General features: G+C 40.6%; 1 protein-coding gene across 3 annotated transcripts in view; it reads left to right on the plus strand.

Annotated features, from left to right (window-relative positions):
• The first annotated feature begins 2,335 nt into the window (after window positions 1-2,335).
• ACSL1 (acyl-CoA synthetase long chain family member 1) overlaps window positions 2,336-26,677 on the plus strand; it is a 38,333-nt gene continuing 13,991 nt past the window's right edge. Inside the window, exons 1-10 of one of the 3 annotated variants that reach the window (XM_014261729.2) lie at window positions 2,372-2,425; window positions 8,274-8,502; window positions 11,226-11,453; window positions 17,448-17,562; window positions 17,936-18,000; window positions 19,262-19,363; window positions 22,987-23,086; window positions 23,253-23,431; window positions 26,158-26,190; window positions 26,368-26,419. In XM_014261729.2, the coding sequence (XP_014117204.1) occupies window positions 11,259-11,453; window positions 17,448-17,562; window positions 17,936-18,000; window positions 19,262-19,363; window positions 22,987-23,086; window positions 23,253-23,431; window positions 26,158-26,190; window positions 26,368-26,419 (841 nt within the window). In that variant the 5' untranslated portion in view covers window positions 2,372-2,425; window positions 8,274-8,502; window positions 11,226-11,258. Of the gene's footprint in view, window positions 2,426-4,787; window positions 4,810-8,273; window positions 8,503-11,225; window positions 11,454-17,447; window positions 17,563-17,935; window positions 18,001-19,261; window positions 19,364-22,986; window positions 23,087-23,252; window positions 23,432-26,157; window positions 26,191-26,367; window positions 26,420-26,677 lie in introns of those variants that run through there. The other 2 variants (XM_005517660.3, XM_014261743.2) reach the window with 2 other exon arrangements.

Here is a 26,677-nt window from a genome sequence, read left to right on the forward strand (position 1 = left end):
GAGAGAGAGATTTTTTAAAGACTCTCTTTCCAGTGAAAGACAAGAGAAAAATAATTCACTGAAGTTCTTGGAGAAACCACCAAAATGTGGTTTATGGCCTTTAGAAGCCCAGATGTGGAAAAATATGTGCTAATAAAGGATTAATTAGCATAGTAGATAAAATAATAATAAGCTTTGGTGTTTTGGCAGATGGAACATAAATACATACAGGACAAAGCAGGAAATCATCAGTACCTGAGATGGTGTATGCAATTCTACCTCACTTGTTTCTTTCATCCAAAATCCAGGACAAAATGCAAAAACATTTGTCAGAGTCTGGCTGTGTCTACATGAGCACAAAGTGTGGTGCAATAGGAGCGAAGCAGGACAGCCCACCCATGGCAGAGCTGCTGATGCTCTTGTACTTGCTTCTTGTACTCCGGGGCTTTACTCAAGTAGCTTTAGTGTGGTGCTAGAGACTCTGTACCCATTAGCAGCAGCAGTCAGTGAGATGTACTCCTGGATTATATGCTTCCAATTCCTTTCCTGAGAAAGGAATTTATGTTGCATTTCTGAGCCACTCCACAGTGTGAACCCAGCTGCAGTTATATGGGGACCAGCAGCTTCACAATTGCTCTCCTCCTTTGTGCTAAAAAGTGAATATAGACTTCTTTCTTTCTTAAATCACTTTCTGTAGGAAATACTTTGCCTGATATACTCTGGTATAAACTGAAGCATTAGGAGACAGTAGTTGCCTTTATGTAAAATAAAAGTACCTCTAGTAATTTATAGAATACTATATATATATGTGTGTGTATATATGAAAGTGTACAGCCTTAACACCCCAACACACACTTAAAATAAATAATACCCGAGAAACACAGGGAAATTATGGCAATGCAGAATGTGCAACATAGTGGGACTTTGACATGTGAGTTGATGATTTACAGGTCTAACGGACTGACGCAGCACACAGCCAAACCAAAACCATTTGAGGTAACTTAACTGCCATCCAGAGGGGCCTGGACAGACTTGAGAAGTGGAGCCATGAAACTCAATAGAGCTCAGCAAGGACAAGTGCAAAGTCCTGCACCTGGGTTGGGGCAATCCTAAGCATGAATACAGGCTGGGCAGAGAACAGATTGAGATGTAGCCCTGGGGAGAAGGACTTGGGGGTGTTGCTGGATGAGCTGGTAAATGTACACTTGCAGCCTAGAAAGTCAAAAGTGTCCTGGGCTGCATCAAAAGCAACATGGCCAGAAGGGTGTGGGACAGGATTCTGTTCCTGCACTGCTGTCATGAGACACCATCTGGAATACTATATCCAGCTCTGGGGTCCACAGCAGAAGGACATGGACCTCCTCAAGCAGGTCCCGAGGAGGGCCATGAAGATGATCAGGAGCATTTCTCCTGTGAAGACAGTCTGTAGGACCTGGGGGTGCTTAGCCTAGAGAGGGCTCTGGAGAAACATTACAGCAGCCTTCCAGTATCTGAAGGGAGGGTATAGGGTCTGCAGGACAGCTGGAGAAGGACTTTTTACAAGGACATTTAGTGATAGGAAAAGAGGTTATGGCTTTTAAAATGAAAGAGGGTGGGTTTAGATTAGATCTGAGCAAGAAATTCTTTGCTGTGAGAGTTGTGAGGCAATAGAACAGGTTTCCTGGTGAAGCTGTGGATTCCATGTCCCTGGAAATACTCAAGGCCAGGTTGGATGAGGCTTTGAGCAACCTGGTGTAGTGAAAGGTGTCCCTGCCCATGGCAGAAGCATTGGAACTAGACTATCATTAAGGTTTCTTCTGACCCAAACAATTCTATGATTCTGTGATAACTATCAGGGGTCCTGATAAAGCCCAAGCCACCTCAACATGCCCTTCAAATTCACAGCACGTCACAAAAGAAAAAGTTTGGCAGAGCTAAGCAACAAATTGCAACAAGGTCGTTGTCCCCTTCCAACACTTTCATACTGCAATATATGTCCTTTTAGCATATTTATACCGGGCGAATATGTCCTTTCAGAAGCCGTAAGAAAGCCCTTCCTTTGCAAGCTGTCACCTTAGACCTGTAAGGTGTTCAGCGGCAGCAGTGCCAGTGCTCCCCTCAGCCCCCTGTGCATCTCTGTCATTTGCGCCCGCACACCACGAAACATCCACCGCCCTCCTCGCGGGTTTGTGCGAGCTACTGCAGGCAGGGGCAGGGACAAGGGAGGGAGCAGGGAAACGGGCAAGGAAAGGGGCAGGGACGCGAAACAGACACGGACGAGGCCGACTCCCAGCGCCCGCCGGGCGACGCGGACTGGCGGAGGCGGGGGCGGGGACGGAGGAGGAGACGGAGGAGGAGGAGGCGGAGGCGGGTTCGGCACACGCACACGCCGCTCCCGCCGTGCTCGGCTTAAATAGGGCGGCGCCGGGGAGGCGCGTACAGCCGTGGTCGCTGCTGCTGCCGGGAGGTGAGCGGGGTTTGGGGCGCTGCTGCTGTCGGGGCCGTCAGGGACACGCTGCCGAGGGAGGCGGCTGGGCCTGCGGGAGCGGCCGCCACGGGGCTGGGGTGGGCTGCGCGGCCGCTGTCACCGCGGGGCCAGGCGGTCCCGTCCCATCCTGCCGCCGAGCCCTGTGGGCTGTCTCTGCGGGGCCGCGGGGCTTTCCTTTCCGCCCAGCAGTGGGATCGGCGTCCCCCGGAGCCGGCTCGGCTTCCCTTCACACAAAAGCCATCAGGAAAGAGTAGCTGTCTGTCTCCGGCCTCTCCCCGGCGCTGCGGCAGCTCGGGCTGGCCGGGCATTGTTCGGCGCCGGCGCTGCCCTCCAGCCCGGCTCGGCCTGGCGCGGGGTGAGCAGCTCGGTCGGGCCGAGCAGCAGGTAGCGGGCTGGGCAGCGCCGTGCTGCCTCCTGATCTCGAGGCTTCGCGTTCGTCTAGCTGCCGGACTTTGCCTTCAAGTGGGTTGTTCTTTCGGGCATGAATGCAGCATGTACTTGATGCAGCTTTTTCTTCTTTTAAAGCAGTTTGGAGTGTGTATGGAAATGCAGCGTGAGCCAAACTGGCCTAAAATGGAAGGTTGAGTGGCTTTGACTTTGTAGGCCTCCTCTGCTACTAGGTAGGACTTGCAGTGCTACAGCGTAGAGATTTAGCTTGGTTACACGACGCTTTTGTTCTAGGATGCATACATTTCTTGGTCCTGTTGAACAGGAATTGCAACACTTGAAGCCTTCAAAATTTCTAAAGGGCATGTCTGTGAGCTGTCTGGAGTATTATGGACACCCTCTTGGACTATATAATCTAAACATATGCCTCTCTTGTGTTAGCAAACGAGATACGATGGTCAGGTTCTGTGATAGGAAAGAACAGACCTCATCCGTGTGGTGTTAATAGATTTTCTGTTTTCATCCCCATTGCCTTACAGGGAATCATGCACTCTCCTGAGCCTGATCAGGAGAGTTTATTATTGCCTTTTTGCCTTGGAACGTGCTCTCAAACTTACAAGCTGAGATTCCTCAGCTTGAGGAAGATTTGGATCAGGTTTCTTGGATCAAGAAATTGAGTATAAGGAGGCATTGAGTTTACTGAAAAATACCTATCTCTTCCTCTTGCAACAATAGCAGTATTAATAATGCAAAAATTGATACACAGAGTTCCTCATGGACCCTTGCTGTTACTGCCTTTTTAAAGTTTAAGGGTATGTAGCTTGCTTGTATTGGGATGGGGAAGTGTTTGAAAGATAGCTGATGGGAAAGAGCTAAAGCTTGTCATTACAAGAAGCTGTTGTGTGTAGTATTATCAATTCAAGATCTCGAGCAAACAGCCTTAGCCTAGTCTGAGGACTGCATGATTACAGTGAATTTGCAAGGGGTAGCTTCTAAATTTGGTGAATGTTGTTTTACAACTTGGCCAACATGAGGTTGGAAGCAAGTCTTTAGTTTTTGAGAAGGAAACCCCCAGGTAGCCTTTTGCTTCTAGGACAAGGCTAGTATTGGTAGAAAAACAAAACCAGCAGTTTAAAATGGAGGGAAAGACAACTTTGAAATACTTTTGTGGGTAAGTGACTTGCCTGTTTCTTGAGCAAAGTCTGTGTAGCTGGTTCTCCTGTCTCATTGCTTCACTACAAAATACTTAATGGGATTTTTGGGAGGCGGCAGAGGTGGGTTTTACCTTCCCTGTTCCCTTGTTTTGTGTGTGTTGCTCTCCATTGCAGAGTAAAAGGTTCCTTTTCTCTTTATAATCACTCCAAGAAAACAACACTTTTACTAATGTGGACAACAGAAGGTAATAATAGGTTCTTGTGTTTTGTTTTTCTTGATAATGTGGTTGATGGAATTAGGTAGATTGAAGGAAATTAATGGCATGAAAATTTTTGAATGTGCAGCAGAGACAGGAGAGATGTTCTGGCCCAAGAGATGCATTGCTTGATAAATTTGGCTTCTGGTGGTCTAATGAACAGACTGCCTGGTATATCCTACTACCCTGCTATGCTAAATTATGAGTTCAGATATGTTAAATATTTCACTGTGGTAAATATAACCACTGGTAACCTCCTAGAAATCCTCACAAGTAAGATGGTTTATTCATTGGTGAATGGTTTTGTGGGGGAGTTAGCAATGCTGTGTGGCTCAGGGTAGCTCTGCTGTACAGCGTTGACCTTTACAGGCTGTAGGCTGAACCCTATCTGTGGATGTGGGGCTTGCATTTCTACAGATCCCACCTGACTCCTGAAACAAGGACACTTGATAGCATAAGGCTGCTGTTCTTTTGCTGCCTTTCACGTTGAGAGTTACTCATCTACACAGAGTAAAGTATGATTCCCCGTCCCTGGCAGGAAGTTTGGAACTGGATAATCTTTAAGGTATTTTTCAACCCAAACCATTCTATGGTAGTAAAATACTTCTTTTTTTGGTTAGGATTTGAATCTTAGTGGTGTGGTAGTTTGCTCAAAACTGATTGAAAACAGCTTGCATTATTTTATAGAGATGTAGAGGAAAAATGGATTTTGCTTTTGTAGTTGAACCATTGAAATGCTATAGCAGAAGTGCATGATGTCCTATTTCTAGAAGCGAGTTTCTCCCTTAATTTTTTTTTAATAATTACTGTTCTTGAACCCAGAACTGCCTTTTGCAGTTGGACTGCAATAATAGCCTGGTAAGGTTAAGTAGTTTCCTAGGAAAGTGGGAAGAAAATGCTTACTATCACTGACTCAGAGTAGATGCAGGCATACTTTAATACTTGAGGTCAAAAGGTTGCTCTGTTTGTCATGCTGTTTTTTGGGCTGCTGGTCTTGGGAGGTCACTCAGTGAACCAGTTGGTTCACATGGGTACTTGCTGATCTTCCAGTCTCAAGAGTGTTAAGGGTTATATTTTTTGTAACAACCTGCTGGATGTAAACACTATCTAGTGTGATGCAGTGGGGTTTAGTGTGCCTGACCCAAGTTGTCTTCTGTGACAGTTCAGCTATCAGAAGTCTGAGTGAGAAACTCCTTCTCAGAGTGTCTTAAGTAAGCAATTAAACCAGCTTGATATTGTTAGCTTGATATTGCATACTGGGCTTTCTGAATAGTAGCCTTTTCCTGGGGGGAGTAGAATGAATAAGTTGGTATGATCTACTCAAGCTGAGTAGATCATACCGCAAGAAAGCTGTTGGGTTCTGTAGGGTGCTTTTCATCTAAATGGTGTTTGGAATGAGGACACTAGACTGACAGAGTAGTGCCATGATGTACTTGCAAATTAGAGTTGCAGGGATGCATTTTTAATAGATAGCAGTCTAGGCTGAAAAATAAATATTTGTAGGCATCTTATCTGGTTTTTGGAGATGAGAAACTGGTAAGACTGCTTAGTGCCATGTTGTGTATGTATAGGCATGGATTGAAGGTAACTTAATCATTCTCTGAAAGGTTTTAGAGGTAGGTGTTGATTTCCTTTTATACACAGGGTTACCAAATGTTGGAGGACAGCAATTGCACAAAAGGCATTGAACAGCTTCTTGTCATGTGTTTCAACTCCTGAACTTGAATAAACTCTAGTGACCTCACCAGTGTGCACTCAGATTACTTACTGGACATCACTGAGAGGCAAGAATCCAGGTGGAGTTCCACTTGATTGCAAGGGGACTGAGGCCAAGTATCTGAGGACAAGCCTGTGACTTTCCTTGATGATGTGAACAGAACCTTGACACGCCAGTTTCAGATTTAGTGTACCTTAAAGGTTGCAGCAGAAGCCTTAAATTTGATTGCAGTTTATGAAGTAAGTCACTGTGGCCTTACTGATGGGTCTGAATCCAGCTTGTAGGTTGTTCCCCTCCAGCTCTGCCTTGCCCCAAATTCAGGAACAGAAACTGAACCAGTAGAGGCAACCTACACCCCAATGCATAATGGCACATGGTTCTGGGAGCTGAAGAGGAGTTGGATGTCAGGTGTGAATATTAAGGACTTGGTGGTTCTTCCTGCCTGGGGTATGTTCCTTATTAACAGTTCTCTAGTTCTTTCCTCTTTACTCTTGCAGGAAGGTAAATATGGCAGTTACTGCTTTAAAAGAAAGGTTTTATAGCTCTCATGCTTGGCTGGTGAACTAGGTTTTTTCTGGGTAAGATAATTCATTTTTTTTAAGTTGGGGAAGGGCCAGGCGATGAGGCAGAGTTCATGGAGGAGGAGGAGGTCATAGTAGTGGATTAGACAGTTCAATGTATTTGTTTCATTCATACAAATCTTCTCTGGCTGAGGTGTTATGTATGACATGACAGGCTGCACCAGAGTAGGCATCTTGCTGTCCTGTTTGTTATACAGGGCTTAAACTGGGATTTCTCCTTCAGGTCTCAAATACCAAAGCTCCTTTGCTGTATCTTGAAGGTGACTGTGATTTGCTTGCTGGTTAGTTCGGCTATGTTGCAGGTGTTTGCAAGACCACAGTCCCTCTGACTGTGGGACAGGCAGAAAATCTTGTGAGGACTTGCATGCAGTTTTGTGCCTGATGTGTAGTATTACAGTAGTCCACCCTCTTCCCCAGATGTGCTCCTGTGTTTCCTTCTGGGAGCTAATGGCTATCTGGTCATTGAGCCAAGAGTTGATCTAGTTGAGAATTTGCATCACAAATAATGTAGAAATATGGTGCTTGCCAGATCACCTCCCTTGTGACTGCCTGGCCAGTGTGGACAGGGTTGAGAGTGCATGTATCTAGGACAGGTTGGACTGACTCAAATTTAAGGTGATTATAAATGCACTCTGAGATTAGGATTATGTATTCTATTCTGACAAAAGGATTTCTCAGGTTAATAGCCAAAGCTATTTGTTCTGCCTGTTTTTTTATACATAATAAAGGGGCTATAACATGATTCTGCACTTGTTCTTTCAAAGGCTGAATGGAGAAAGGCTTAAGTAAAAAATGAGATCCATGGGAGCTGTGCAGTGTAACCTGTAAGAGTAAGAAAAAAACAGACTGCAGTGGCAGGTAGCTGTCAGGACAACTCAAAGATATGTGGGTGGCTGGTTCCCTGTTTCAGCATATCATAATGAAAACATCTTAGTGCTATATTGCTCATAATAAGAGATGGGCAACTTGTCTTGTAGATTTCTTCTCCCTGGAAAAGGCTGTAGAAATAACACAGCCTATTCTTTTACACCATGTGATGGATCTGCCTTTATGGCAGTGCTGGTGTGTTGTTTATCTAAATATTAGAATAGAGAGAAAGAAAGGCCATTGGTTCTTGGGGCTGTTTTCTTTGCAATACAGAAGCTGAGGCTGCTCTCCTGTTCTCTTCCGTTGCACTCGAACGATGTCTGGCTATGGATAGACAATAGGCAGACTGCTGCCCACTGTAAATAGACCATTGTACGCCGAGAGTAGGAGCAGCAAAGAACGGCAGAGCCCTGCCAACTTGGGTCGTTGCCTTGAGATACTGGCTGTGCTGTAAAGAATGAGTCTTGGGTGCGGCAGGGGGTGTGTGTGTGTGTGAGCAGAGAGAGCTGGCTTTGTCTGAAACTTACAGCGCTCCTTAGCCAAATTGATATGGTGAGTTCAGAGGGGTGCCTTTTTGGGCTGCACTGAGGGAACTGTTTCTCTGGAGGTGGTCAAGACAGTTTTCTCTGAAGCAGTTTTAACTCATTACCCACACTGCTTTCCCTCTGGTCTTTTAGAAAAAAGACCAAGGTCTACTGATTACATTGAGAAAGAAGTGCTTTTGACCTCAAATGTCAATTCTGCTCTTTGCCCCCTACACGTAGCAATCTGAGTATTACAGACTGGTACTTTTCACTTGGCATCTCCTTCCTTTTGGTCTTCAGCTGTGTCTCACTTAGTTTGAGTCTGTTCCTTGTGTTCCAGATACTGCTTGCCAAGAAGGAATTGCAGGACTAGAATTTGTGAAGAGCGTGGCTTTTTGTACTTGTTTTGAGTGAGCGCAAACTTAGCAGGACTGTTCCTTGAGGAGAACAACTGAAAGCCAGATGCGAACTCCACTGTGAAGATCTTTGTATCTCAGTGTGAAGGCTCTAAACCATTCTCCTTGGTCATGATAAAAACCCAGGGTATCTGATGTTGGAGCGTAAGCCAGGTAAATACTGAGAAAACTTGAAGGCTGGAAGGCATTGAAGCCTCTTTTATTGATGGGGTATATTTGGATGCATATGTTAAGAATGTGAATTTATTGTCTTGGTTACACGGCTTTGCCCTAGATGCAGAAGACAAGAGTTCATATGACTTAACGGGTAGTGTTAAAGCTTGGAATTGCTTAGTCTTGCAGAAAACTGTGTCTTCACCTTGTTTTTTATGTGGATGAGGAAGAGGGTATACTAAGATATCTCAATATAATCATAAGCAGCAGAATGTATCGTATGCCTGATAACTTGTGGTATCACTGCTCAAGAAAAGTTTTATGTTGCAGGCTTCCCTAGAAACAGCTGTTCAAGGAAATGAAAAGCAGAGGTGTGCACCTCTTCATGCAGGCTGAAATCATAGCTGATCCTTGACTATAATGGGACTGTTGTGTGAATTAAAGGATGATGTTTACTTCACTCTTGTTACCTCTAAAGGCATCACAGCCTTTTGAGTAATTCAAGTTACATTGCATTCCTAAATCATAGTGTGTGTGCAGGACACTTCATGACTAATGCAGACAGGAAAGCAGTTTTAAAAGTCAAAGGTGCTCATCGGGGAGCTTGAGGAAAGAGCTAAGCTTGCTTTTAGCCATTACACACATCACAGACCCCCTTATCTAGTTTCATAACTCGGTGTCTATGATGAAGTATATGTGAAATTAACTTTTAAGTCCAGACTTCTTTGTTGGTGTATGAGGGGTTTTTTTATTCTTACTGTTCAGCTGTGTATAGTAAAACTTAAGAAGTAGTTTTTGCACCTGCAATGTTAATGAACATGTTTAGGTGCATAAAAAGCAACCACATGGTGATCCTAGCTATTAAGTCAATAACTTACTCCTTTTTTAAAAAAGGAAGATGATGAGCTTGTTTATATATTCAGATCATCTCAACCTTCTATTACTACAGTCTGATGTGTTGTGGGTTTTGATTATAGTCTGCTGTATATCACTGTGCAAATAACAAAAAGGCATTTCTGTAGTGGCCCTGTGCTGCCAGTCAAGGTGATACAGCCCTGTGCCCGAAGGTTATGCCAGAAAATAAAAGTGTGGGGAAGAGAGAGCAGTGCTTGCTGGCTGGGGATTACTCCATGGGTCCAGGACCGTTCCAGAGATGGAACTTGATTCCAGTCCTGACACTGCCCCCACCCATGACCTTGCTTCAGCCTGTCCTGTTAACATTGTGAAAGCATGGGCCCTTTGAACTACTTTTATTACTATTTTGCTGTCTCTAGCAAATCTTGTCCAAATACTAGTTAGACTTTTTGTGAACTAGGCCACGTTTCTGTTGTCTGGCTGAATAACTGATTGCAACAGTAAAGATTTCAAGGTCAGAATGTGAAGTAGAGATTTTCCTGTAGAAATATAAAATGTTAACTGAGTAGTGTTGTTATTAAAACTTGTAAATGTAATTCTGCCCATTGAGGTTTCAGAGTCTTATATGCCACCATCCTTCAGCGGTGGCTCCTTACACAGGATGCTTTAGCTGTTAATTACCTTTTTTGACATTCTCTAGGACTTTCGTTTAATCCTGTTTTCCATAGGAAACAGCTAGGACCTAAATGACCTAAGTAAATCCATCTCTTTGTTCTTCAAGCGAGCGGGACAGCGTTGCCAGCCGTCGCTGTGTGTGTGGCGGCCGTGGCGGTGTCGGGGCCCGCGGGCGCCCTTGAGCGCGGTGGGGTGAGCGCTGCGGGCCGAGCGCTGCCGGCTGCCATTGGCCCCGCGCGGGCCGGCTGCTCCCGCTCACCTCTCACCTAGTGGGCATCGCCCGGGGGCTCTGCCATGTGACACGCGTCCCGGGAGACCTTGGCTGTGGCGGAGAGCACCAGCTGAGCTGACTGCCATACCGCTTTTTTCTACAGCTGGTTCTTGCTGTGGAATATCCGTGTCAGTGAGTGCTGGCAGGGAGCAGCCTCTTCCAGCTCTTCCTTCTGTGTGAACGTGACAAATCAAATGTGCTTCCTGTGCTTGATTGTATTGCTGCGTGCCGCTGCCTTGGGCCTCATTTGCCACTGCTTTAGTCTGCCTTATGACCAGCGATAAATTACTGGCATGGTGCTGGGAGAAATAGGAAACTTGCTAAGTACCGTGGAGGAGCTATTGGAGGATATTGGTTATGAAAGCAGCTTGCTGTACTGATCTTTCTGGGCATGTATGAAGGGAAAGTAGAAAAGAGTTTATTTTACTGGACTTGGGAAAGGAAAAATTGTGCTCCTGCTATGCTCCTATAGGATTGGGATGTTCTGTTACATGTAGGCAAGGTAACATATGTCCCTGCCCTTCATTTCCCAGACTTCCCTGCTTGATGATTAACTGTTTAAACAGTCATAGAGTACATCTGCTCTACAAATAACTATTTTACATTTATGCAATTCTCTCCTTTAACAAAAGGTCTTCCTTTTTTTTAAAATATGAGTGCAGTCTCTGTTGAAAGCAATACTAAAACCGTGAATAAATTCCTTCTTCTCAGCTCTACCTGTTTTTCTAGAGTATGAACTAATAATTGCTTGTTTACTTAATTGCAGCACAGATATCTAAAGATATTGCCTGCCTAGCAGCAGAACAAGTTATTTTGATAGTGGGAAGCCAGTAGACAAAATATACAGTGGTGCCCTACAGCAACAGTGAATCAAAAGTGGATTTCAGATTTTTTTGTGCAACTTTTTTTTTCATACCAACAGATTCCAGCATTGGAACAACTGCACTGAACTGAAATGCAAGCACATGAGTTGTTTAGATACCTACGAATGCCAGAACTTGGGGATGTCCGACAGTATGTGCGCACCCTTCCGACAAATACGCTGATGGGCTTCGGTGCTTTTGCAGCTCTCACGACCTACTGGTATGCAACAAGACCAAAAGCACTAAAACCACCATGTGATTTAGCAATGCAGTCTGTGGAAGTAGAGGTAAGTGCCACTTGATGGATGCTGTAGTTCACTGAAATTTGAACCCTAAATGCAGCATTGACAGAGACCAAACACTTGATCAAATCACCCTTGATTTACAATAGGGAGTTTCTAAACCGGTAGTGGGGGGAGTATGCATTTCTGAAATGTGGCTTGAACTCACTATTTTGGCTTTCTGAATTTGGAAACCAACTTGAGGGCTGAGGAAATAACTATCACAGGAGAAAAAGACTCCGCAGAGACAACTGAGCTTCTGATCTCACTACTGACAAGACTTGTTCATGTTAGAATTGGCACAGTATAGTTTTCAATTCCTGGCCATGTGATGACCTATTAAATTAGTTCTTGAGGTCAGAATGAGTATGCTGGTATATACTGATTAGACTAGACTCTTCTGTTATTTTTAGTGTATAATAGCTGACACATGAGACTTTATATTGTGTTACAAGCATGAAGAGGGTACTAATTGTCCTCAGATGATCTGTGGAAAGAAATATTAGTCTGCCAAGAGATCCCAGCCATAGAGTAAGTTGAAATTAAACCAGCCACCTGCTAAACTCTAGATATGCTAACTTTTGTTTTACACTTTTTAGAGGCACAGTTACTTTTAGGTAGTGGCTTTTTAAAAATGAAGTTAAATACAGAAAGGGTCTGACTGGGAGAAACTGTTGCTTTGTGAGCAAATATAGACTACTGATTGTAAGGCTGGTGTTTTTGGGAGTTGTGGTTTTATTGATTTTCCTGCTCACTACAGAGTCAAATATTTATTCTTTCAAGAGTGTTCTTTCTTCAGGATAGACAAGTTGTTTTCTCCTTTTAAAGGAAGGAGAGTTTTAGAAGGTTGTGATCTTTAAGGGAGAGACTTAGAAAATGTAGAATTGGAAAGCTGACAAGCTTCTTGCCTCACAATAGTCAGAAACTACCTCTCTTTATATATATATATCTATACTTGGAACTGAAGTCTCCTTGTACACCACATTCTTCTGCATGGATAGACTGCATCTAGTTGTCATTTATCAAATGAATTAACAGGACTCTTGCGCCTAAGAGCAGATGTGACTACAAACTGCTGTAAACAAATGTGGCAGCATTTGAAATTTATAGTAGGTCAATTTCATGGATTTTTGGTGCTTTTTTAATGTTTCATACTATTTTTGAGATTGAAGAATGATACACTAGTTGGCACTTCCCTTCACAGTTTATTTCCTAATCTCAGTGGAGCATACAACAAGCTTACTGACACATCATGTTACTGTAGCAAATAGTGATGTGCTACTAAAAGTACACAAAAGGGAAACAAAAATATGCACTTGCAATGTGATAATTGGCAAAAAACCACCTATGTTCAAGCAACATGTCTAGAGTAAGGATCTAGAAGTTAGATCTCACTTCTCTGGGTGAGCTTTTCCAATTCTGACAGCAGACATGTAGACAATGGGTAGAATAGCCTTGTAAACAGGACATTTTGGTTGCTGGAATGAGGTAGCAGTGCAAGTTTTCCAGCTGTGGAGTGCCTCATTAGGTAGTGTAAACTTCAGCAGATTTTTGGGGGACATTGCATTATAAGATGGTAAGACAGTAGCTCTTAGCTGTCCATAAATCCCATGATGAATACTTATTTGCTTGAGACTCTTGACAGTAGTCTCAGTTCACTGCCTTTATTTCTTCAAATAGCATTACTTGTCATTGCTGGATTCTGAGATTTGAAATCATTGTTTGGTGGTATGAGACTTCACTAAGTGACTTAATGCATCATTGATCCAATTACACTAATTGGCTCTCTGATCAGAGCAAGATAAGTGTAACAGCATTATTTTTCAGTGCCTCTTTAGAAAATATGTTTTAATGGGAAGGCTGAATGGTAGTAAGACTTAAATGAAAAACACCTGGGTGTTAGCATGTTGCAGTGATGAGATCTCAAACTTAGAGGACATTTTAAATGAGTAAGATCTCTCCAGTATTGTTTTCATTAAGGGCTGTATCTGAACTACTAATAATGTTTAAAATGGTAGTCAAATGAGAATGTATGTTTTGGATCAAGTTTCAAGTGTCTGTTGGAATTTCTGCTCTTATAACAGTGACAAGTTTTTAATACAGTGCCTGGTATTCAGGTTCTCACAAAATTTTGCTTAAAATTTAACTTCATCCATTTTCTTATATATATGTTGAGTTGTTACTTCTGCAGGGGAAAAAATCAAATACTGCTCTGAAATTGTCTTAACTTTTTTTTTTTCTGCCTAAACAATATGATATTAAAAGGCCTGAGCAGTTGCTCCAAAAAAGACATGGCAGAAGGCAATGCCTCTTTGCTACCATTTTACTGGTAATCTAATCTACTGGCTACCTAATCTACCTGTTCATTTACAGTAAGAAATTTGAACTAGAAATAAACTTCTACGTAATTCTTACTTTTGACTTAGCTTTGTTACATGCCAAGGGAATAAGTGAGGTCATTGACTGGAATAAGGTTTCTACGTGTTCTCATAACGTATTTTAATAACTTCATATGGGAGAAGAAAGATCCCATTTACAGTTTTTCCAGGTCACTTCCCATCTCTCGAAAGTTCTGTTTTGGTAGACCAACACCCAGTGACCTGTTTGAACCATCCCTGGATGAACATAAAGATTGCACACATAGTTGAAAATGAGTGCGAAGAATTACTCAAGTGGCAGAGACACATTGCACTAGACCAGGCTGCTCAGAACCCATATCAGCCTGACCTTGAACACTTCCAGGGATGTGTCATCCACATCTGTATCTGTCTGCCTGTATATTGCTCTTTCTTTCCACTGGTGACTAACAGCTGAATAACTTGGGCTGTTGATTTTGTGTGGAGGTGTATGGCAATCAAATATATTAAATCTTGCTTTAAAAACTTTTATTTGTCCCAACTTATGCTATACAGAAGAACAGAATAGAAATAAATATTAGGATGTCAGTATTTTCTAGGAGTAAGACTGGATTTGACTACCTTTTTTGTTCCCTTAAGAAAAGTTATTCAAATATGGAGAGAAGTATTCAACTCATGAAAACTTTTTAAGTCTTCTGATATTCTTCTGATACACTACCAGAATTCCAGCATGCCTTGCCTTTCAAGAATCACTTGATTACATATGTGCTTATCTCCCTATGAATGATGAGTTTCAGGTGCTGTATGGTTACTTAATTTATAATTAATACTTATATGCTTTAAATTATATGGGTGGTTTGAAAACTCTGGCTTATACTACTTGCTGCTCAGAATAAGTATGTTGGTGACCTAAGCACCACTTGCTAGTATACTTTCCCTCTCAGGTAAAGAAAAATTTCTCATGTCTCTGAGGCATGTTGGAGCCCACAGTGTCTTTTCACATTACTGCTAATCCTGAGAAGCCTGTGTCAACAAGAAGCAAACCCATGGCTTGAACAAAAGCAGATACTTTGTGACCTGAATAGGCCTTGATAGAGGCCTAATATGCTCTGCTGTAGAATAAATCTGTTTCCTTCAAATGCTATTTTTAACCAATGCCAAGGTTTTTCTTATTGACTAGCACTTGATATGCAGTAGGTTAATTTCCTGCAAGTCGCTGAGCTGCTTCAAGGGCTGCTTTACACAAGTAACTAGAATCTGTTCTCAAATTAATCTGATTTTATTGCCTGGCTACTTTTAAGAATACCTATTAAAACTGACAACCCTTTTGATTGCTTATAGTTTTACTGGACAGATCTATTAGATGCCATTCAACTAACCTGTGTGAAGTCAGCCAAACATTCCAGTTCTGGGATTCAGATACCTGGTGGTAATGTGAATTTTAAGCAAGTTTGCTGCAAACAGAACTTTCCCTGATATTGCACAAACATTCTGGATAAAGTCCATTTAGATTAGGTCTTAAAATAGTAGTTTTTGTTGCTTTCAAGCAAAATATGTGTGAGTTCTATTGCTTAGTAGATGACTTAGTTTTGCATTATGCTCCTGGTTTGACCTTCAGTATATCTGGGAGTTATTGCTGCATCAATAACACTGAACTTATGGCCTTCACACAAGGAGGTGGGTGTTTTTCAGAAAAGCTTTTATGCTAAGACTGTTGAAAATCTAGTTAATTCTACTTTACTAGGGAAAAAAGAACAAAGTAAGCAAAACTGAAAGCTGTTTGTTTCCCCTTACCAAAAACCCGTACGAACTGCTGGGAACTTTTCAACAGTAGTCTGTTATAGTGTCTCTTTTTTCAGAAGGATTGTGCTATCAGTCTTGTATCTAAGCAGTGTACTGTCTGATAACTCATCTTCTAATTTGGTTAGTGCCTCAGGCCCTAAAAAAATGCTTTTGTGGTGCTGTGTAATAGGGCATGTAAACAAAATAGTAGTAGCCCACATGAGGAGAAACAAATACTTCTTGACTCTTGCTGAGGAATGGCTTAGGCTATTGTATTTCAGCTGATGTAGGAATTACAGGACATCAGACATGCTACATGTGATACATTGCACTTGTTGATGTTGCCTGTGGCCATGGTAACAAACTACATTGTGTGATCTTTCTTAGGTTAGCTCCAGAGTGGCAACATTGGGAAAATCTATAAGATGACCTTGATTATCCAAGATCAGAGAAACCAGTGAAATAAAGCAAGCAGTCTTGCTTTTCTTTCCAGGCAGAGACATGTGCTAGTGATCTGTTAATTTCCTGTAGAGTAGGTTGCTGTGAGAGCAAGTACACTCTTGAATTTCTAATGTTATAAATTTTTAGAGGTAAGCCACTCATTAACTTGTTCTGGGTCATGTTCACAGTGTACGTTTCTGCTGTCAAAGGAGTGGCAAGCACTGCATTACTCATATGTTTTGCTAAAACAAGTTTGGCTTGTTTTAGTGTAAAAATATTTTTTCCTCGCTGTGCCTTTAATGTGCTAACTGTTTTCTGTAGACATGGGTAATACGACATCTTCTGTACATAAGCCTGTATTTATGTAGCTTATACATGGAACAGGTAATGTCTGGTCCTCCAGAATACTTTGAAAACAGAAAAAGAACCTATGACTATGTATGAACAGATTTTAATTATGGGTGCTAGACTAACTAAATCTGTGCCTGAATTGTCTAGGGTTTGACTTTCTGAAAGAGCCAGAAATTGATTATGCTGGTAGAGAAAATCTTACGCAGTGTTTACTCAAGACCCTCTTTTTAACCAGCTGGGCTGTTCTTGATAAGAACTTGCTTGTAGGTGTCTGTCATCATAACAGGACTAAGTAACAAGTGTGGCCTAATAGTAACTGCATAACTGTAGTTTGTGAAACTTGATTGCTCTCTATAAAATGAGATTATTTAATCAGTCACTTTAAAAAAGGATAGTGTTAAAATTGAACTATTAAATTCTTGTACTGTCTTCTACTTGTATCTTATCTAAGTGCTCAACAGCTCAAAAATGTTAATTTTCATTTTTAACATAGTATTGTCTTTTTTTAAATAAATCAGGCGGAAACCCTTTTTTGTAAGATGTAACTTTTAATTGGATCAAAGGACTCTATGTGGGACAGAATATTTTGATTATTAGAACACTTGTTTAGGGTGTTGGTGATCATGCTTAAAATCATTTAGGGTTTGAAACCACGTACTGAAGTGTGATTATGTTCTGTAATCTTAACTAGAAAAATAGATTTGTATTGAACCACTAATATTCTGCCTAGACAGCTCTGAGACTGGATTTAGAAAGCTTGATGAAATTAATTATGGTCTATGCTTCACTAATAGAGTAAAATATATATTAAGAAAAGGGGTTTTTTTTACAAAATGTCCTTTGTTAGTCTTTATTAGTCTCATTTATTCTGTGTTATCATAGGTAGCTGGGGAATAAGATTTTGCCTGGCAGATTTTTTGTGATGTAGGGAGCAGTTTGACTCTTGAAACAATGTCCTGGAAACCCTTGCATAGCTCTCAAGTTCTCTCAAGAAGAATATTCCTTCAAGCAATTCCCATTCACTTATGGCCAACAAGGGTGTCTAACCTTTCTAATTGCTTTTCCTTAGGGCAGTGAGCATGCTCGAAGGTCCTCTCTTCTCAACAGCGATGAACTCTTGTTGTACTACTATGATGATGTGAGAACAGTTTATGACATTTTCCAAAGGGGTTTACAAGTATCAAGTAAGTCTAAAATTAGAGATACTATCTTAAATATGTCAAAAACTACATATTTGAACTCTTCTAAAATGCAACTGGGCATAGGGGATCTCTATCTAGCAATATGATCAATGCACTGGATGTGAATTTTCTTGGGGACAAGTTAAACAGGTATTTTGTGAAACAGAGTTCTGTAAATAAAGTCAGTGCTGTATTCCTTGGCCTAAACCAACTTTGTTGCCTCTATCCTTTGTCAGCTTCCTTCCCTGCACCCCTGGAAAAACCCCATTTGTCATCTGAAAGTGTCTGATGAGAATCTAGGGGCTTACCACCAAGAGTGGTGTCAGGACAGAGGAGTTTGGGTTAAATTTTGAGTAACTTTTATCATTTTTTTTAGATAATGGTCCATGTCTAGGTTTTAGAAAACCAAACCAGCCATATGAATGGATCTCCTATAAAGAGGTAAGTAACCTCTCTTAGTGCTAGACTTGCTTTTGCTTGCTGAGACTATTGATACAACGTCTAGTAATGTGATATAACAAATCTGAATTATTTATGTTTTAAAGTAGTAGCAGAATATTGCAGAAAGGTTCTAGTTCCTATTACAGTATCTTAAAGGAGCAGCCTTAAATGTGTGCAAGGGAAAGAAAAAAGAGCATCTCCTGCGCTTGGTTTGTGAACCCCCAAAAATTCTGAAATAAAACTGTTATCTTGGCATCTCAGTGCTGAATTGTTTAGAGCTTGGGCACAGCAGCAGCTTTGAAGTAGTGTTCAGGGGCTCGGACTGTGCTTGCTTCCAAGAGGCTCACTTTACAGTAGGAGAAGTTCTATCTGCAGGTGTTGTTTGGGCTTCCTGACACCTTGTCTCCATAGTGCTGAATGACGATTGTATAGGGTGCTAGCAGATCTGCTTCTAACTAGCAGCATGCTGCTTCTTGATCCCTGAAAATATCTATATGCAAATCTCCATTTACAGCTGTGCACACTTAGGTTGTTCCTGATTTAATCAGTTGGTCTTCAAATTTGCATAAACCTTGTCTATTGCATACTGTTAAGGTCATTAAACACCTTCTGTGTGTAACAGACCTCACCTTTTTCCCAAGGTGACTTTGCTGGGAATTTGTTGGGTGCTACCTCTTTTATTAAAGCTTTGCTTTTGGGGTCATGTGACTAACATGGTTTCAAGTCATGTGCTATGTAGAAAGAATTTAGAAAATTGCCTTCCTAAGCTTTGTTAATAGAACTAAGTGGGTTTTGCCTCCTTGTTCTGATTTTTGAAGGGAGAAATGCTATTCTATAGGCACTGAATGAAGTAAAAGGATAATGTTTGTATGTAATGCTTGTGATTAAGCAGAAATACTATTTTTAATCATTCTAGGGTCGCTTCTTGGGTTTAACACAGATACAGCAAAACAGCCTTTTCTGTGTATGTGTGCTGAACTTCTAAATTTAATTCTTAACTGCTAAGTTACAGACTTAACACTTTCAAGTCTGACTGAATCAAGTGTTACTTCTGCTGTATATTGAGTGCAAGTGTAATAATTACAATCAGTGCAGTGTAATGACACTGCAGTGTTTAGTTTATCAAAGTCATAGAGGGCATCCAGAATAGCCTAAAAAACTTCTCTCTTATTCATACCAATTAATAATTGTTAAGGGGAGTTTGCAGTTATGAGCTTGCTCTTATTTTTTTGTCCTTCCTCTTTTTTTTTTGCCCTTCCAGGTTTCAGACAGAGCTGAGTATGTGGGCTCTGCATTACTCCACCGAGGCTTCAAACCATCTCATGTTCAGTACATAGGAATCTTTTCACAAAACAGACCTGAGGTAATTTAACTAAAATTTTAATCTGTGGTCTGGCCATTACTAAAATGGCCTACTCTTTTTTCTCTTGGCAGTGTACCCTCCCCACTGAGAGCCCATTTGAAAAGCCTAAAGACTAATATTATAGACCTGTGAGCCATTGACATGGCACCTTTTAGCTAAGAACCAATACTGGTAGTTGACACAATGGTAAATGCTATGTATTGTTGTGTTTTGGTTGGGGTTTTTTTTCTGTGTTTTGCCCCCAGAGCTAAATGCAGAAGGCTGGAGGGAGAGCAGAAAAAAAATCAGGGAATTCAGGAGAACTTTACTAATTATCTTCTGTTTCCAGGTTATAGCAGTGGCTTTTTTAATAGGAAGTGAATGTAGTTCTTAGTGAATGTAAACACAACTTGGTTTCTCTTAAAAAGTAACATTGAAGAACCTAAATAGTTGAAAGTGACAGGAAATCACAAGGAGGTGTTTAAACTTTTAAAACACAGAGAAACACTTAGTGATTAAATATTTGGACAAAAATGTGTTAAGGTGATAATTCTGTTTCTGCTGGAGGCCCTGGGCACAAAGATTCTGAAAAGGGAAAACTACTGCTGAAGGCAAAAATTGGAAATTAATTTAATAAAAATGGATAGAAAGACTAAAAGTGGCACAATTAAAGATCATGTGAGACAGCTACGGGGATATTCAGGTTGATAGTGCCATATTCTTTTTAACCCAGAAGTGGCTCTAGATTTCCCTTTCTAAAAACATGCAATATTCAGTAAGTATATAGTCTCTACACTTGTTTATTAGATCTGTTTGATGGGACTGAATTTCTCTAACCTAGGTTTGTGTTTAGTAGTTGTGTTTGAGCTTGTACTTGCTGCATTAAGCTAGTTCAGTGTAAACCTATATAAAGACAGGGGACTGCTTCTTACCGTTTATCAAAAGGATGCTGCCCCTCTTGATTCAACACTGCCATTTGTGTTTGCAATTATCAAAGGACATCCACAATTCTGACAGGGTTGGAAGTTCTACCAGTGTCTTGGTCTCTTGTCACTGAAATGCAAGCTGTATGACAAGTGACTTTGACTTCCTTCTTTCTCTCTCAACCTACACCCTAAAAAACTCCCAAGCGCTTGGGTTTTCCTGATGGTTTTCTGTTTCTAACAGCTTTAGTTCCATTTCTGTAATAAACAAGGCTGGGATATATTCAGTTAGGAAGCTGTAAAATACCATGGAGCTATAGACCATACAGTTCAGTTTCCTGTGCATATGACATAATGAACCAGAAGTAAAAATGGGACACAGATGTTTTTGTTGCACCAATTTGAATTGTTTCTCTGTAGATCTTTGTGTGCAGGGTTAGTGATTTTCTGGAGGAGAAAATGGAATTTTGCTCATGGATCACTGAGATAAAATGCTTAAGTTGCATTGCTTTGGGTTGGGTCAGGAATGAGCTGAAAAGGTTTGTTTAAACCAGCAATTTTAAATCTGGGATTTTCCCTGCACAAAACTACTGGATGGGTGTTGTGACATTCCAATTATGGCCACTAATCCAGACAGGAGAATATGTGAAGGGTTTTTTTTTTGTGTGTGTGTGAAATGATTCACATTTGTTATTTCAGGGAACAACTTCTGGGGAAATCCCCTAATGGGGAAAATCCTAGCAAAACCAAAACTTGGATTTGTAAATAAAAGTCTTACTTTCTCTTTGAGTTCTTGGAAAACAGACATCTCTTCTGGAAGTGGGGAGGTTTTGTTTTGGATTGAGAAAAATCACAACAATGAAGTATGATTTCCCCTAACAGAAGATCAGAGCCATGTCAGAAAAGAAACTGAAAGTCTGACTGCTGTCTATATTTAGTACAAGTTGCTTGCTTGGGCTTTGAGAGAACTTGAGTGTCAGGGTTTAATATTTATATTTACTCATAATTTTAGAAGGAAAATGGAAAAAAGTGTCTTGGTAGCCCAGAAAATAAAGATGCTGGTTGTACCATTGAGAATGATGATGTGCAAAAGCTGTTGGAGACTGCAACAGGAAGCTTTTATTGCTGTGTGCAGTTTCTGAAGTCTTTTTGTAGTAGACCCCCATCTTAATAAAATAACTTCTAAATGTCTGGCTGCTGAACCGCAGCACAGCTGCCCATTGGTACAAGTCCTGGAGGCTGCTGTATAGCAGGAACTATTCAGTGCACCCTTTCATGGCTATTATAAATGTGCCTGCTTAGACTTACCAGTATGTGTAATGTCTTCATGAAACTCTAGTTAGCTGTTAGCTGGCCTTGTACTAGTTTTATAAGGAGTCTTTTTGGACAAGAGGTGTACAACTTATCCATTGCATGAATGCTGTCAGAAAAATTTCCTGTGTTTAAGGCTGCTGAATCAATTGAGTACTTTGGGAAACTGGCCCCTAATAAACAATTTGTAAAACTGAGATTGGGCAACTTTGACATAATCTCTCTTAGATATTTTATTGAATAATTAGCTGAATCATGTTTAAACTTGTCATCATGTGGCGGTGAGGTAGCTGGCTGGTCCTGCAAAAACACTGGAAATTGTAACAGCTTGGGGGAGGGGAAAGGAAACACCTCTGTTAGTGCAAAGCTTGTTGAATTTTAAGTTCTGTTAGGTTTTAAGAGGCATGCTGTTTTGTTCCTGTCATTTGGACAGACTAAAGGTACTGAGAATTTTTGTCAGTCTTGATTGGAAAATCAGAAATGTTCTAGTCTCACTGCCCTCCTCTGTGTCTGGAGGCTCTTATTTGAGGAGTTGCATGCTATTCTGTATTTTGGTCTAGCTAGTTGGTTACAAAATACACCCAAGAGTTACTATCAGAAAAAAGAATTGCATTACTGTCTTACCTTGATGGTACTTTGGCTGAAAATAGGCTGGCTGTAAAGCATAACTCATATAGCACATCATAAGGCTGAAATATTCATTATGGTTATTGTTATACTTGTTAGCATGTAAATCCTTCTTACTGCAGCTTGCAGGGATGTAATTGCATTTTTTTAATAGAAGTCTTCATATTAGATTTCTATAAAGAGGAATGGTTAGTGGTGAGAAATGCTAAGGCACATTCTGGGGCTGACTCTCCAAAGGACTTTTACTTTAATTGCATGTGTTGTATGCCTGACCATCAAATGAGATGCACATAATATAGGGGTAAGAATACTGTGTGTATATAAATTTAACATGTGGTCAGGATATAAGTGAGTGTTTCACTGATTCATGGTAATATGGAATATTGAAAGCTTTGCCAACCTCAATAACATAAAACCAATAAAAAATACTGTATTCTTGCTCAAAGCCTTTCTGTTAGTAGGTAAACTAAGGAGACAGTTTGTTAACTGATTTTTTCAAAAGTACTTAGTATTACTTTTAGGGATAGGGTTGAATTTTATTGGATTCTTTCCTATAGCTCCTTATTATTTGGGCATTTTTTCCTTCCTCCCACATAAAATTTGAGTAGGTCTTCAAAGTGAAAAAGCAATACAAACTGCCACTTACTTTTTAGAAAGACTTGTCCACATGAGCTGTGTCCTATTAGCTTCCTTGTTAGAAGGAAGCTAAATTTTAAATATGAATCTTGGAGGCTTGTTACAGTAAGCAAAACATAGTGACTTTCATCACTTCTCTTTGTGCAGTGGGTCATCATTGAACAGGCATGCTATGCATTCTCCATGGTGGTGGTGCCACTCTATGATACACTGGGAGCTGAAGCTATTACGTACATTGTGAACAAAGGTAGGACACCTTCAGTAGCTCAGCAAATGGATGTGTGATGACAGTGATGAGTGAGGGCAGAACTGTAGCCTTCTTCAGAAAAGCCTTCCATTGTGACATACAATGTATGTATGGATCTAGTCAAAACTGAACTTGTCATGTTGATAATACAGTTCTTTTTCATCAGCTGACTTGTCATTGGTTTTCTGTGACAAACCTGACAAGGCCAAACTTCTGCTAACCAGTGTGGAAAAGGGAGAAACTCCAATACTCAACACCATTGTTATTATGGATTCTTTTGGTGTGGATCTTGTGGAACGTGGCAAAAAGTGTGGTGTGGAAGTCTTCAGTATGAGAGAAATAGAGGTAAGAATGCTTAACTGCTGTCATCCCATTTACTTGCCATGGATTAGTTTCAAAATACTTAACTATCTCTTGGATTGAAGTGTATACAAAAATATGAAAAATAATAGGAGGAAAACAACTTGCTAATAGTATTTCACAATGCCCAAAGTATAAAAGTGGATATGCCAAGATGACAGAATGAAAGCTTATTAACATAAAAGACTGAACACTAGATGAGAGTGTTAAGGCTTGCCCATGTGAAGCATAATGTGATAATTATATACTGTGATTAATATTTGAGAAGTTCTTATTTCAAGAAGAACCTGTGTAGGTTTTGGTCTTGTAGAAAATGGTGCTTACCCCTGTTTATTACTGAATCTACAAAGTGTTTTCTGGGGGAGAAGGAAATTGTCAGTCAGCTTCTCACAGGATAAGGTTATGGTGATATAGAGGAATGAGCTTCTGGGTTTTGGAAGTATAAATCTTTTTAATTAACCACCTGATATCAAGTCTTGGTTTTGCTTGTAGTTTTTGTCTGCATAGATCTCTTATGCAAGTTTATTTCATAACTTCACTCATTTGGAGAACCCTCTTCCAGGATCAAATTGCATGAAGTACATCTTTACTGTAAGATTGTGAAACTGGGTTTAGCCTGGTTTCAGCTGTTGTTTTGATGAAGGCTTGGCTCACTAGACTTTGAGTATCTCCAGATAAATGTGCTTGTCTTGTGCAGGTGTCAGTAACTGGTGTGAAATGCCTCATTTCACTGAACTCGTTTTCATATCAGTTAAGACAACTATGTTAATAGGGCCACCTTCTGGTAAAGATACAAAAATGTCAGCATGCCTTCTTTCAAAAGGTGACTGACTGGCAAACTAGCGTCCATAAAAGTGCCAGGTTAAAATGGAGCTAAAAACATGAAATAAGGCTAAAGTTCAGTGACTTATAGTTCACTGGCCAAAGGGCTAGGTTAAACTTGGAAAAAGTGGCCCAACTGTAAGTTGTTAGGCTAAAATGAACTTCTTTCCTTGAGTTGAACTGCAGTTTTTGACAGAGGGTGATGCTTTCCACTGGATCTTCTAGCTGTGGAAAAACCAAACTGAGGGTAAATGTTTTACATGAGATGTTTGTATGCTTAAGTAGTGATGTTCAGTAGTACTATATAGCTCTTACTTCATTAATGCAAACATCAAGTGTTAAGTAATAGGTGTTCCAAGAGCCTTTTGGAGAAGTATAGAGGCAAGCTTAAATAATTCTAATAGTCCTTCAGTGAACAGGAAGGTTTTGTCACTTCTTTTTTAAGGGGATAGAGACTTGTAGTGTCTCCTGAAAGGTAACTATGAGCTGTTTAGGAGCTTAGATTAGACTAGAATACTATTTCTAGTTTTGAGTGGTTGTTTTCTGGATTTCTGGCTTGAGCTTATTGCTCAGCTGTGCATGGGTTAAGTGAACCGTTTCTGTGTATCCCCTATCAGCTTAGTTTCTGATGCCCAGTATCTATATGTATCATGTGGTTACTTGTAGCTGAGTAACTCTGAATAAATGGCTCTTTAACAGGAAGAGGTGGTGGAGTTCTGTTCTAAGAGATCAAAACAAATGTCTGGTGATCATAGCTGTATGTTCAGTAAATCCCAGATTTTACTCAAAGCAGGTTATAGGGAGGTACTGAGCTTCTGGTGGTACTTGAAATGGAGGTGCTGTTTTGATCAGACAGCTGTGTTGCCATAGTGGTAAATCTTTGCATAATGCACCCTTTCAAAAAGGCAAGCTTACAGGTATGGGGATGTTAACTGTGTTTCCAGACATTCCCTTTGTCTTAAACCTCTTTGGGTAAATCCAAGAGGTACATGATACTAAAGAAGTCTAGGGCTCAAAGGAATGCATATGCTGTTATTGTTACCTGGAATGTAAAGGCAGTGGTGAAGTTGATGTCTGCCCTCAAAGGGTGCTTCCAAAGATATGCTTAACAGAAGGTCCTCTTTAATTTGCATAAGCCCTTAAGCTAGTATTGTTTCTAATTTTATATAGGCATGACAGTATTAAGTCTTGGTTTGAAACTTTAAAGCTCATAGATACTCAATATCGGCTTGCAAATATTTCCTCTTACTTGCTCTATCCTTGGTTTTCATATCCTTTCTCTTCTGTCTAAAGAACCTTAACATTAGTGGTCAGGTCTGAGTAACTAAGGAGGAAGAAGGGCTCTGGATGAGAGTTTCTCTTGTGTAAAAGGAGTTCAAACCAGCAATGAAACTCAGTCTTCCTTGGAGGTGCTTGCTGAGATGAATTTCCTTTCACTTATTCAATAATTGTTGGTGGCGCATCTTCTGCTTGAGGTATAGGATTGATTGTTGCCTTACCATAACCTTGAACTTCCCTAGTGAGTGACTTCTAGTTTATTAGCTGCAGAAAAGCCCTGTGAGTTTTAGCTAAGTTATCACTTTTGTATTTGTAGAACATGGTAGTTATTCTATGTATTTTTGAAATGTGCTTTAAAGCTTTTGTTACTCTTACATTCACTAGAGAATCACAGAATGGTTTGGTTGAAAGGAACCTTTAAGATCATCTAATACCCATCCACCCTGCAGCCATGGGCAGGGATTACTGCACTGGATTGCTAAACAAGTTAAAATGCCTTGAGAGAGTCTACGTTATGAAGTATTATGGTGTTTAGTTATGTTTGATAAATTTAAATCAAGAAAGCTACATTCTTATGTCTACACTTTCTCTCTCTTTTCTCCTTTCTGTAGGAACTGGGAAGAGCACACAGGCAAAAACCTATGGTAAGTGTGAAATTGGTTCAAGTGACAATGTGAAGCTGGTTAGCATTCTTTAGATCAAACTAGCAAATTTCCCTATCTCCCATAGCTCAGAAATAACACTAGTATCCTGATATTTTGTCCAGGAAAATATTTTTCCTTGCTGTCTTAACCATGCTAATACTTTTTTAACTCTCACAGCCTCCGAAGCCAGAAGATCTAGCAGTCATCTGTTTCACCAGTGGAACAACAGGTACACCTCATTACATTATGTAGAATTTATTATTATGTATGTGCAAAATTAATTCAGAAGCCCTTCTACTACTGGTTTTTGGTTTTTTCCCCAATATTTCCCCCTGCTGTTGCACATTTTTGGCAAATAGTAGCTGGGGTAGTGTTATGATAAAGTTGCCTTGGATTTTTAATTTTTTTCCCATTTATTAATGCTAAAATTCTAGTGTCCCCTGCCCCTCTGTTACCACTGTCTGCCCCGCAGCAGCCAGGGGGGCAG

The sequence above is a fragment of the Pseudopodoces humilis genome, chromosome 6, assembly GCF_049639895.1.
Source record: "Pseudopodoces humilis isolate 2021_Gansu_Grassland_sample_001 chromosome 6, ASM4963989v1, whole genome shotgun sequence".
Lineage (NCBI taxonomy): Eukaryota > Metazoa > Chordata > Aves > Passeriformes > Paridae > Pseudopodoces > Pseudopodoces humilis.